We start from the raw sequence: 14,265 nt of genomic DNA, 5'->3' as shown, positions 1-14,265 counted from the left end.
TTTGTATTACTTCTTTTCCTTTTCATTACAGAACACGGGAGACTGTGATGGATTCCACCGGGGAAGAAGGTATCAATTTACTGGTTTCTATTATTATTCTGAAGAAATTAAATAACATATACTATATATAATAATGTATATGTATATTACGCCTAACTCTATCATATGTATTAGCTACTAAGGACTTTGAAAAAACACATTCGTAACTTATCCTCATTCTTCGCATAAAATATGGCGTCCCTATGAGTGTACTGATTTCTATGTCAAAAATGAAAAGTTAGTAAATTTCATAGTATATAATTGGAAGAAAATTCGTAATATAGCAATCATAATGACACGGTTAATGTAATGAGTATGCTGTCTTTAGGATGGTCCTGTTCCGTGTGCACATACTTGAATGCCTCTTATCGTTGGAAATGTGAAATGTGTCATACAGGACACAGACACACATATAGTTTGATAGCTGCCGGAGGTAGTTCTACAGGTAAGTACACATGAAGTGTTGTCTTGTTTCATAATTATCCACTAGACATTTAATTCACAATAGCGTGAAACAGATAAAAAAAGGAAGTCAAACATGTGTAGCGGAACTTAACTGGGTCGATCGTCGGCGACCAGGTAGCTCAATTGGTAGAGCATCCGACTAGTGTTCGGAGGTTCCGGGTTCGAATCTCGGTATGGCCGTGCATTTTTCCACTCCTACTACATTTGGTGCCTGTGACCAAACCTTGTTTCAAGTGAGATGAATACATGTACTTGTCTAGGAGATACCCGAATCTGGGTTGCTAGTTGTGAAGTCTCAGGGTCGAAGACTTTAAAAAAGGCAGGGAAGAGTATAGCGGAACTGGACTGGGTCGATCGTCGGCGACCAGGTAGCTCAATTGGTAGAGCATCAGGATAGTGTTCGGAGGTCCCGGGTTCGAACCCCGGTCTTGCCGTACATTTTGCCACTCCTGCTGCACATGTATTATTATCCGAATGTTTATTGATATGGAACATGTTACATTATTTTGAAACTAAGATGCGTCTATCCACTTCAGATTTCTACATTTTAAAGTGTTTGTGTATTTGTGTCGCAAAGTGTTTGTGCATGTTATATTTTTGAACGAATTTGTCACATAACAAAGATTCATGTAAGTCACAGTGGCCTATCTATTTTCATTGAATTTTATCAGGAACAGATGTTCCCGGAATTCTGTGACATTGTTAGGTCTACAGATCCAGGTCCAGAGTTGTTGATATGGTGCATGATTCATCAACCATTCACCAGTAAACAAAAACCACATTATCACTACTTCTCCGAAATAGAAAAAAGACATCTATTCATGAGTAGGATCTGGTCAATGATTGGCCATCGATAAATTGGGACATTCAATATGGCTGAAATGACTGTATCAAAATTGTATACTTCTCTTGAACGAAGTGTTGTAAGAGTTATATAATTGTTGTTATATGCTGATTCATAGACCTAACTGGAATTTTAAGATCACCGTTATCTTGAACATTTGTTCACTGCCTCGGAATCTCGTGAATATAGAGAGTACCTTTGCAGAATAACAGAATCCTGGTAATAGTTTAGCTAAAGAAGGTACAATATACACTAATCAAAATACATATTATGTTTGTACAAGGTTAGAATTTCTTTTTCAGGTACAGATGCAGTGGTAACACAATGCATTATGTACGATACTGCTGATTTTACATAATTTCCGAGATATGATCATTTTTACTGAAGTTAGTTTTGTGATTTTCAGCATCGTCAAAACATACTAGGACTTCGAGTTTCGAAACGTTTTTCGATGGAACTCTTAAGCACGAAGAAATGGACAAGAAAATGAGAGGATTAAGTTTGGATTCCATTCAATCAGGTTTGAAATATCACTTATTGAACAAACAATTTTAAAGGAAACTTAATTTGTGGGATTCGGTTGACTCGGACATTAACGTGTATCTTGTATGCTTTAACTTATACATGTAGTTGTGAAATTTGATCCTGGAAAAAAATCTAATTCCTCATTTGTTGATTTTTGTTAAACAGAACCGTAGTTGAATTTTATGTTAATTGTTACTATACCTGCTTAGTGTTCAGCATTTTGTGATTTGGACGACTGGTGTGTCCGTTGTCAGCATGATTTGACCAGATTGGGTACAGTATTTTTCTTACCCGTCTTCGATTCCGCTACGATGTATCGCATTATCTTTTACAGTCACTTTGGTTTCAATATTTCATGGGCGGTTTGAAAATGCAGCCGATGTTCTTACTGCCTAGTGTAAACACGACAGTCGGTGGTAAATGAGTCTTATTTTAGCGATTATAACGAACGTTAAGATATATTCTCGAAGAAATCGCAACACAGAAAAGTCATAATCGACTTATAAGTTGTAAGAGTTCAGATATCTATCTTTCGAAGCATTTGAAATAAAGCATTTTATATCTCTTAAATCTATGTCTATAATAATATTAATTTTCCTTTATTAAATCAAATAGTCATCAAATTGTTATGAACAATGATTCTTAGACCTAGCTAAATGTCTCAGTACATATATATTGATATAAATTAAAAGTATACTCAGCACATTTTTTCAAAGTGTCTGGCTGCTGTGTATACACCTTTTATACCTATTGTCAGCTTCAAAGAGTTTTCCTGCGTATGCTGTTCACATGTAATTTCTGATTTGATCACCTTTTCATTGCTGGGGGTTTGAAATTCCAGCTCCAAACAAAAGTTCAACAAAGAATAAATAATGTGTTTTGATACGTTTCCATAGCAAAAGATGTGTTTCTGCAAGTTTCATATATAAAGATAAAATATGATAAATTGGTGTGGTTTATGTCTAACTCGGTGGGCTGGTCGACATTTATGTCCCTGTGAGTGGACTGGTCATTGTGAGGATGACGACAGGTCATTGACAATGCTCCCCGCTTAGCCAGACAAGATGCACGGGGATTGATGTTATGTCAGATTATTTTGAGGACGATTCCCTCGACAAAGATTTGAACGCTCAAGCACAGCGCTCGTCAATTCATAGCGCTGCGATTCATTTAAGAAAATATCTCTATAAATACAAGGTTCCTGGGAGTTGTTTATATTGGGGCCCTCAAGTGAATAATAAAATATGTCTAAGTAGACCAATTCAGGCTAAGGACCACGAGTTTAAGGAGGCACAGCGAATGCTAGGTTTGGATTTGATCGCCCTCTTGAAACTAACCCAGGCGTTAATGAAGTTTCCTCAGTTCGCCGAGACGTTACCAGCACTATGTGGGGATTCAATGTTGTTGGATAAAAACGCTTTCCTGAAGATATCCACTGAGAGACGGTTCCTTGTTGGAAAGGCTCTTCCTAAAGCCTATCACTCCCTGCGCTCGAAAGCTGTCCCAGTAACCAACTGGCTGCTCGGGGATGAGTTAACAGAAAAGGTAAAGGATATTTTTGAGGCTAATAAAGTCTCCAATGCCTTTTCTTTCACGAACAGGTCCAACAAGTTCTGAAGCGGTCAACCTCTTAGCTGGGCGAATGAGAACGCCCATTTGTTACGGCCAGGGGGCAGGGGATACGTCAGGCGACCCGGTCGGGCCCAACAGAATCACAACAACAGCCAGCTTGAAAAGCAAGAGTAGAGGTGAGTAATGTGTTTCCCTTCAAGAAGGCAAAAGGTTCACTTTCCCTATTGTCAGTTTATCACTGATGATATGTGGTTTCTGAAACTGTCAAGGGTTTACGTATAGAATTTGACAGTCGGCCACATTAGAGTTTTGTTAAACCGATTCATAATTTAATTTTATGTTAATTGTTATTTGTAATTAAATGGATCTATAAAATTGGTAATTTCTACAGCTGCTTAGTGCTCAGCATTTTGTGATTAGCTAGACTGGTTGGTCCGTTTCATGATTTAACCAGGTGGGATACAGTGCATTGTTTCGTGTTCGATTCCGCTACCACATTCATCATTCTCTTTTACTGTCACTACTGTCGAGGTGTTTACTTCCTAGTGTAAAGACTACCCTGGGTGGTTAATAACATACCTACTTCGGCGATTATAACGGTAGTTAAGATATATTCGACCAAGAGATCGCAAAACAGAAAAGGCATCGCTAACTTATAAGCCGTAAGAGTTCAGATATATTCCTTTATACAACCAAATAATCATCTAATTATTATTAACAAGAATTCTTAGACCTAGCTTAGCGTCTCTGATACAGTATATTGATGTAAATCAAAGTTAAAATCGCACAGTCTGCAAACTATCTCGCTGCTCTGCATACCTTTAAGGACATTTTCTAATGACTTTTATAACAATTGTCAATTTCAGAAATAAAATTCTATGTAAGCTGCTCACTTATAATTTCTACCTAGATCGCAATTTAATTGTGTGGACATTTGAAATTCCAATTCCAAAAGAGTTTCGACAAACTACACACTATGTTTTAATTAGGTACATTGAGGCGTAAAATTTCCATAACAACGTACAAGTAGATGTTTTTGTGCAAATCTTATAAAAACACGTGTCGTCATTTATTTCCAAGTAGGTGGGTAAGTCATCATTTATGTCCCAGTAGGTGGGTTGGTCATCTGTCCCAGTGTCAGACATAAATTTATATTTTTTCGGGATCTTTTCTGTGGTAGCTTTGCTTTCACCGAGTCGGGAACAACAGAGGCTTTAGTAGGTTTCAACAAATTCATATAAACAAAACGTGTGTAACAACAATGGACATAATAGATGACATAAAATCTAACAACAAAAATTCACATAGGCAACATTACGTGTGTGGCACTCGTACCCAGTTCATGACCACATATCCTCCTGGCCGCGTCTCGCGATCGCACACACGTACAATGTATCTCAATCCACTTCTAACAATAACATTGTCACTTTGTCGTCGCCATCTCTTCTCGCTGTCATTTTCACCACCGCTTCCCTAGCGCAGGTCGGGTCGATCGCTATATTAGGACATAAACATAGATTAACGTCACCGGCCTGTTATCCATAATGCATTGCGAGGTTCGGCCAATCGACTAAATGAGATGTGATCACATGATCTGTTTTACTACGTGTTTACTATGCGAAAAACACGTGTTGCGTGCATAAATATGTTGTTTTTTTTCTCTGGGTAATTCATTTTTGTAATTTGTTGTTCAACATTTTGTATCAGTAAAGTTTACAGGATTATAAACAATTTCACCTTTGGAATTACACGTTTTTATAAAAGACTGAGAAAGTAAATCACCGAAATCGTTATCAATAATGTACATATACATGTATTATTGTACTAGGACACGTGTCAACCATGCGTGTATCGTGCAAACACGCGTAACACACATATCACGAGAATTAAGCAGTTTTACAATTAATACCAGAGTTACAGCTATAAATTGGCCGTATATAAATTAAAGTGACATGACATTTTGAAGTGAAGGAATCCTACCCGAGAAGCCCCCAATTACAATAGACAACCTAGTTAGTACATGTATTATGTATATAGAGGATCTTACATGAGTTGCTATGCCATATGGAATTTACTAAACTCGCTCATTAATTTGATATGCCATGGGCCTTTATGTGTTTCTAATAGAAAAATTAAGTCGATTGGTAGTAAAATTGAAATGTGTCAACAACTCACAACTTTTAGATGTGAAAGCATTAAACAATTGGTCTTTGGAATTTATATAAAAAAAAAAATTCTTTAAATCAAAGTAAGAAAAATCCCCGTAACTGAGAATGATACAGTGAATTTAGAGAAAGATATATCAAACCGATATTGACGAGAATGTGAGAGGGATGCCTGAAAGTGTAAAAGATGAATTGGTGACAAGAATGAAAGTTGAGAAAATCAAAACAGCTAGCAAAACAATATTACTGCAATTTTTGACCAGTGTTCTGGAACCAGTAAATGAACAAATTGACTTAATTTGGATACCAGTTTTTGCGTCTTTGTTTACATCTGAGTTACGAATTCCAAAGGTAGAATCTTGAATTATGTGCATAGTTAACATTTCGACATTTTTTATCGGTTGATAAGCCATATTCTTTTACCCACTGCAGTTTTTGCAACACTATTGACAAATCATTATCTAATGAATGAAACAGGTGACTGATGCGTAGTAACTGTGTAGTAAAACAGATCATGTGATCACATCTCATTAGGCGATTGGCCGAACCTCGCAATGCATTATGGATGACAGGCCGGTGATGTAAATCTATGTTTATGTCCTTACATAGTGATCGACTCGACCTCTAGCGCGTGCCATCCAAGCCCAACTGTCTTCCTTGGTTTTCGTTTTAGAGTTAATGTGTAAGGGAAGTAACGCCTGACGAATCTTATTAAGGGCGCGCCCCATCAATTTCACACACGTTAATATATCTAGGAATGTCCTTTCCTTTGGCCGAGCCACATACATATCCATATTTAAATCACATACAAATATTTATTTTGACACCCAGTAAGTGGGATATGGTCATCATTTATGTCCCAGTAGGTGGGATGGTCATCATTTACGCCCCAGTAGGAGGGTTGGCCATCATTTATGTCCCAGTTGGTGGGTAGGTCATCATTTATGTCCCAGTAGGTGGGCTGGTCATTATCTATGTTCCAGTACATGTAGCTGGGTAGGTCATTATTTATGTCCCAGTAAATGTAGGTGGGCTCGTTATCATTTATGTCCCAGTAGGTGGGGTGGTCATTATCGTTGTTCCAGTACATGTAGGTGGGATGGTCATTATCAATGTTCCAGTCTATGTAGATGGGTTGGTCATCATTTATGTCCGAGGTGAGTAGGTGGGCTGGTCCTCATTTATGTCCCAGTAGGTGGGATGGTCATCATTTATGTCCCAGTAGGTGGGTAGGTCATCATTTATGTCCTAGTAGGTGGGCTGGTCATCATTTATGTCCTAGTAGGTGGGCTGGTCATCATTTATGTCCCAGTAGGTAAGATGGTCATCATTTATGTCCCAGTAGGTAAGATGGTCATCATTGATGTCCCAGTAGGTAAGATGGTCATCATTTATGTCCCAGTAGGTGGGTAGGCGGGTTGGTCATCAGTTCGATCCAAGTAGGTGGGATGGTCATCATTTATGTCCCGGTAGGTAGGTTGGTCATCGTTTATGTCCCAGTAGGTAGGATGGTCATCATTTATGTCCCAGTAGGTGGGTAGGTCATCATTTATGTCCTAGTAGGTAGGATGTTCATCATTTATGTCCCAGTAGGTTGGTAAGTCATCATATATGTCCCAGTAGGTGGGTTGGTCATCATTTATTTCCCGGTAGGTGGACTGCTCTCTCACTCTGTCTATATATATGACGCATACTCAATGTCAATAAATATCAGCCTTAACATTTATTTAGAATATGTGAAAAGACGTTTTTAAGTAAGCACAAAAATCATATAACTTCATTATAGATGTAGAAACCGAATTGTCTACTAAGGAAGAGCCCTCTAATGAAGTGGTAGGTAATTTTGAAAATACAATTCTTTTGACTGCTCAGCATTTTGTGATTAGCTAGACTGGTTGGTCCGTTGTCTGCATGATTTAACCAGGTGTGATACAGTGCACTTTTTCGTGTTCGATTCCGCTACCACATTCCGCATTCCCTTTTACTGTCAGTGTCGAGATGTTTACTTCTTAGTATATTCAATATGGCTGAAATGACGTATCCAAATTGTATATTCTCTTGAACAAAGTGTTGTAAGGTTTATATAATTGAGTTGTTGTTATATGCTGATTCATAGACCTAACTGGAAATTTAAGATCACCGTTATCTTGAACAAAGTGTTCACTGCCTCGGAATCTCATGAACATAGAGAGTGCCTTTGCAGAATAACAGAATCTAGATAATAGTTTAGCTAAAGAAGGTACAATATACACTAATCAAAATACATATTATGTTTGTACACGTGTGTACAATGTTAGCACTTCTTTTTCAGGTACAGATGCAGTGGTAACACAATACATAATGTACGATACTGCTGATTTTACATAATTTCCGAGATATGATTATTTTTACTGACGTTAGTTTTGTGATTTTCAGCATCGTCAAAACATACTAGGACTTCGAGTTTCGAAACGTTTTTTGATGGAACTCTTAAGCACGAAGAAATGGACAAGAAAATGAGAGGACTAAGTTTGGATTCCATTCAATCAGGTTTGAAATATCACTTATTGAACAAACAATTTTAAAGGAAACTTAAATTGTGGGATTCGGTGGACTCGGACATTAACAAAATCTAATTCCTCATTTGTTGATTTTTGTTAAACAGAACCGTAGTTGAATTTTATGTTAATTGTTACTATACCTGCTTAGTGTTCAGCATTTTGTGATTTGGACGACTGGTGTGTCCGTTGTCAGCATGATTTGACCAGATTGGGTACAGTATTTTTTCTTACCCGTCTTCGATTTCGCTACGATGTATCGCATTATCTTTTACAGTCACTTCGGTGTCAATATTTCATTGGCGGTTTGAAAATGCAGCCGACGTTCTTACTTCCTAGTGTATACACGACAGTCGGTGGTTAATAACAGTCTTATTTTAGCGATTATAACGAACGTTAAGATATATTCTCGAAGACATCGCAACACAGAAAAGTCATAATCGACTTATAAGTTGTAAGAGTTCAGATATCTATCTTTCGAAGCATTTGAAATAAAGCACTTTATATCTATGTCTATAATAATATGAATTTTCCTTTATTAAATCAAATAGTCATCAAATTGTTATGAACAATGATTCTTAGACCTAGGTAGATGTCTCAGTATATCGATATAAATTAAAAGTATACTTTAAAATTCTATGTATGCTGCTCACTTATAATTTCTACCTAGATCGCAATTTAATTGTGTGGACATTTGAAATTCCAATTCCAAAAGAGTTTCCACAAACTACACACTATGTTTTTATTAGGTACATTGAGGCGCAAAATTTCCATAACAACGTACAAGTAGATGTTGTTGTGCAAGTCTTATAAAAACACGGGTCGTCATTTATTTCCCAGTAAGTGGGCAAGTCATCATTTATTTCCAGGTAGGTGGGATATGGTCATCATTTATGTCCCAGTAGGTGGGTAGGACATAATTTATGTCCCTGTAGGTGGGCTGGTCATTATTTATGTCCCAGTAGGTGGGATGGTCATCATTTATGTCCCAGTAGGTGTGATGGTCATCATTTATGTCCCAGTAGGTGGACTGGTCATCATTTATGTCCATGTAGGTGGGTAAGTCATCATTTATGTCCAATTAGATGGGTTGGTCATCATATATGTCCCGGTAGGTGGGATGGTCATCATTTATGATAACAATTTATAATGAACAAAGATCAAAGTTTTGATGAATTTGATGAAAATATCTGGCCGCTTAATACAGGACGATACAAAGACTCGGGGCAGGTTTTTGTGGCCGTTGGCCGCGTTAGACAGGTGACCGCTTATTTAAGGTTCATTATATAGTGTTTTCCATCGGGCGGACCACAGACTGACCACTTAACGGAGGTGGCCGCTTATTCAAGGAAGCCGTTAGAGCAGGTTTGACTGTATATATAAATATATATATATATGAACCATACTCAATGTCAATAAATATCAGCCTGAGCATTTATTTAGAACATGTGATGCACAAAAATCATATCACTATTTTATAGTTGTAGAAACCGAAGTGTCTACTAAAGAAGAGCCCTCTAATGGAGATGGTAGGTAATTTTGAAAATATAATTTCTTTGACTGTAATCCTGTAGTGCTTTCCTAAGGAATGGCTTAATTTAAGGACTTCTGATTAAACTGTGGCCTGGGGTTGCACCTTATACCTGCCATGCAGGTAGGGCGTAAGAATTGTACCTGATGCCCCCATTGCATGATCGTAAGAGGCGACTAAACTTGAGTTCTTGTCTTTTCTCTTCTTTCTTAACAACTTTCTTCTTCCTAATGTCTCCCTTGACAATGCCTCACTTTTGGCCTTTAGTTGAGCGTTCGCCCCTGTGAGGAAGGCTTTGGGTTCTGTTCCCTGGCCAAGACATACCGGAGTCTTTAAAAATGGTAGTTGCTGCTCCTGCTTAGCGCTCAGCATATTTGGAGTGGAACGACTGGTTCACCCGTTATCAGTATAATGTGACCGGGTGGGGTGTCCTGCTGGGTGTCTTCGGCAGTATGCTTCAGTGAGGTAGCACTATAAATCGGCAAAGGTTCCGGCCTATCACAAGGAGACTTAACACGAACTTACCGCAGCCTCCCAAAACACACATACGCACTCACCACACGCATGCACGTCGCAAGCACGGGAGGCCGTCCTTGAATGAACTTGGCTGTTAATGGGACGTTAAACAAAATAAACCAAACCAAACTAATCCAATGCACCTTATACACATATTTATTACGCGTTTGCCTTTGCAATGGATATCAATATGTAACATACGACATCATCTCTTTTACGAGTTTTCATTTCAACGACCTGGAGTTAAACTTCTGCTTATTGTTACTATATATTTGGAATTTTTTCTGAACGGCATTTTTATTTGACAATTCTTACCATCTTTTGTTGCGTATTAGTTGGGGTTGAATAGCAAGGGGATTCGTATAGCTTGATATTCCATGATTTTAACTTGAATTTGCACTGCTATTTTCAGACTGGTCCTGCACTCGTTGCACACTATTGAACAGTGCAAGCAGTTGGAGATGCGGGGCCTGCTCTCTGAGACGAAAACATACAGAGGAATTCGACGGATCTGTAACATACCAAGACATAGACGGAGAAATGGAGAGAAATGGTTTGGATATTGGTAAGATACTTTCTGTTCCTCTTTTCTCGATGTATGTCTTGCCAGTGACGGGGTCGACGACCGAGACATAGATACAGGTCACAACATTTGTGTCAAACTCCCAGTTGTTCAATAATTACTAGTGGCATTATCTCCAAATCTGTTTTTACATGCAGTTATGCATATAAGCAGGAGCTTCTCTCACATGATTTTAGTCTACTTTTTGAATTGTCAAATAAATATAAGGTGTTTTTTTTTTTGTTTTTTTTTTTAAACTAGCGGTTGAGCATAATTTCTGTTCAAGTATACGTGCTGTCATAACCAAGCCTGGATTTTTCTTTTGTATCCTTGCATGGACATCCCTCCATACATTTCAGATTTTGAATTTTCTCTTCTGTGTAGCGCTAATTGAACTTAAAGAAGAGAGGACACGCGAGACATATATTAGACGTGTTTTTTTTTTATTGATTCCGAGTAAGAATTAGTTTCAGTAGAAACAATACCTTACATAGTATTGGTATCATAGAGTGTCTTACCATAAAGGAAATGATGCATTCATTTGTAGACGCACCTCAGTCGAAGGAACTACAGAATGAGCTCCGCATTGTTTTAATTGGGAAAACCGGCTCCGGTAAAAGTGCGACAGGAAACACCATACTCGGGATAGATGCTTTTAAATCAAGCTCGTCTATGACATCAATCACCGAGAAATGCTCGTCTGGAAATGCAAATCGCTTTGGGAAGGACTTAGTTGTCGTGGATACCCCGGGTTTATTTGATACCGGTATGACCAATGAGGACATGACCAAGGAGATAGTTAAATGTATCGGAATGACATCACCAGGACCACATGCAATCGTACTCGTGATATCCGTAGGGAGGTTTACTAAAGAAGAGCATGATACCGTTCAAGAATTTTCTAATATTTTTGGAGAAGGAATGTTTAATCATATGGTTGTGCTGTTTACACGTAGGGATGACTTGGAAAAACAGGGAACTACCATACAAAGCTGTGTACAGAGGGCAACACAACCGTTAAAAGAAATTCTCAGGAAATGCAGTCAGAGATACCTTGCGTTTGACAACGGGCAGTCGACCGAAATGCGCGAAAAAGATGCAATGCATTTGATCCGATTAGTTGGTGATATTACTGACAGAAATGGTGGCAAGTGTTATTCAAATGAGATGTACAAGGAAGCAGAGAAACAGTATAGAAGAAGAGCTGAAGAAATCAAACGTCAACAGATGAAAGAAAGGGAACTTGAAAAAGAACACATAAAAATGACTCTGAAGAAAGATTTCCAGGTGCAATTAGATGAATTTGATAGAGACAAGAGAAAACTTTTAGAAGATAAACGTGCTGAAGAACGAATTCTGAATTCACAAATCAATGAACTACAGCGGAACATACAGCAGCAGCAACGTCAAAGGCAACAGCGTGAAGGTGAGGAAGAGAAAGAGAGAGAAGCTTTATTGAAGGAAAGGGAAGAATTCCAACGCCTCAAAAAGGAAATGATAGAAAATGAGCAACGTAGAAAACAGCAGTACGAGGCTGAGGAACAGGAACGACAACACAGAAGGGAAAGGGAAAAGGAAAGGGAAAAGGAAAGGGAAAAAAAGGAAAAAAGGGAGCGAATTCGCTTGGAAAATGAGTTGTTAAAACAGCAAAAAGAGGCTGAAAAACACCTACAGCAGATCGAAGAGGAACATCGAAATCGACTCATTCAAGCGGAAGAAAGAGAACGGCAATGTAGGGAAGAAAATCGGCGCAAAGAACAAAGACGTCTTGCTGAAGTTGAAAGAAAATACGAACAGGAAGCACAAAATATGCGATCAAAAGTACGTAGAGAGTATGAGAACGAAAATAAAGGAATGTTATCATATTTGTGGAGTGGAGTGAAAACTGTCGCGAGCGGTGTTGCAGGATTCGTTAAAAGCATTTTTTGATATCAGGATTAGGAAGTATTTATTGACAGTTATGCACAAATCACTTCTAGGACTTGAAAATTGGTTGGTGGCTTTGCTATTGCTGACTCTTTCTCATTACTATGCTGAAAGTTTTTTATGAATAAGAAAGACATGAATTCGCAAAAATAATATCTACAAGTACATGTAACTACTAATTTTCTTTAGAAATTTAAACTATAGCACAAAATAATATATTCATAAAAAAAGCATCGCATTAGTATAAACCAATAATTCATGTCTATCCATAGTATTCAATTGTAATACATGTAGTTTGGTTTTAAATCTATTGCAGGAAATGATATCTAAATTAATACATTTTGACCTAAAATCTTTATATTTCCTTTCTTTTTGTGCGAGTATTATTGTTTTACTTTATATTGTCCACGAGTCGTTTCTAAACGTTTAAGCTCATTTCACGTTTGATGTATTAATGAAACGGTCATGAAATTTAGTCTCATTTGCCATGCCAGCAAACAAGCTTTTCGTGCACATTTCTATTATTACCTTTTTGGATGTTTTATACTCATATTCAATTATCCGCAATCTCCATTTGTTTTAGAGAATAGAATAGAAAGGTATATTATTCATTGTGAATAATCTGTTAAAAAGAGTTTTACTTATTTCAGTTTGATTTACTGTTGTGAACTGCATCCAAGCAACATAAATGCTAAATGGTATTCAAATTGTTAACGTACTAAACCCAAAGCCGTAAAATGAAGTCGCGGTAATTAATGGCATTTAAGCAAACTTGATATCCGTTACCCGAGCCAGCAAGAAAAAAATATAACATAATAGAAAGGTTTTTAAACATGTTATTGTAAAACTGGAAATATTCGTATTTTTTATTAGTAGGCTCAAAAATTATTATATTATCTAAAATAAATACTTGAAGAGTCACGACACTAGCATAGCTGTAATGCATAAGATAGACTACACTTACCTGCTGGAGCATCTGGTCTTGTACGTTTTCAAGGGTCTCCTTTCACATTCATAATTTTGTTCCTTCATAGTTTGCCCTCGGATTATAGATTTTGAGTTGGAATAAAAGTTTCACTATCATATACTCGTTGATGTTTTCTAACCAGCTAGTATATTCACTTTGAACCAACTATTGATAGACTACTTATATAGCACAATTGTCTTCAAATATTCAGATGATCTATAATATGTTATGTTCTGAGATAAAATAAAAACTTTTCATACAATGTTTGTGGATGATACTCAGTAATAACGTGCCAAGATATCCCAAGTTATATACCCTACCATGTTACCATCCATAAATAAAGATTTCCCATTCAATATCATATGCAAAGTGCAATGTTCAGCATATCTGCAACATTGACTTCTGAAGGCGTCTAATACGGATCGTTTACACAGGAAATGTAACGAGATATAATTTAAGTCACATAAAACAGAAGCTTAACAGTGGTGCTCTCTAGCTTAGGATATCTTGGCGGCATATGATGTCAAATTCTGTAGACTTGCAAGTAATAAACATTCTCTTTAAATATATTGCTTCCATATTATTCTTTCAATAATTGTTATTCAAACTTTTTCTT

At 37.3% G+C, this 14,265-nt stretch overlaps 1 protein-coding gene across 1 annotated transcript; it reads left to right on the top strand.

Moving 5' to 3' along the window:
* Positions 1-373: 373 nt before the first annotated feature.
* Positions 374-14,216, top strand: LOC117339792 (eukaryotic translation initiation factor 3 subunit A-like). Its single transcript, XM_033901502.1, has 7 exons — positions 374-484; positions 1,755-1,868; positions 3,475-3,621; positions 8,026-8,139; positions 9,629-9,676; positions 10,607-10,759; positions 11,304-14,216. The coding sequence occupies exons 1-7, from the start codon at positions 424-426 to the stop codon at positions 12,683-12,685; spliced, it is 2,019 nt and encodes a 672-aa protein (XP_033757393.1). The 5' UTR covers positions 374-423; the 3' UTR covers positions 12,686-14,216.
* Positions 14,217-14,265: the final 49 nt, after the last annotated feature.

The sequence above is a fragment of the Pecten maximus genome, chromosome 12, assembly GCF_902652985.1.
Source record: "Pecten maximus chromosome 12, xPecMax1.1, whole genome shotgun sequence".
NCBI lineage: Eukaryota > Metazoa > Mollusca > Bivalvia > Pectinida > Pectinidae > Pecten > Pecten maximus.
This window is presented reverse-complemented; position numbering and strand designations above follow the sequence as displayed.

What these genes read in the sequence shown, in the direction of transcription:
- LOC117339792 (XM_033901502.1), top strand. Translation starts at nt 424, where the DNA reads ATGTGTCATACAGGACACAGACACACATATAGTTTGATAGCTGCCGGA. An exon ending in AGAGCCCTCTAATGGAGATG is followed by an intron (nt 9,677 to 10,606) that starts GTAGGTAATTTT and finishes TGCTATTTTCAG; the next exon opens with ACTGGTCCTGCACTCGTTGC. An exon ending in GAGAAATGGTTTGGATATTG is followed by an intron (nt 10,760 to 11,303) that starts GTAAGATACTTT and finishes ATTCATTTGTAG; the next exon opens with ACGCACCTCAGTCGAAGGAA.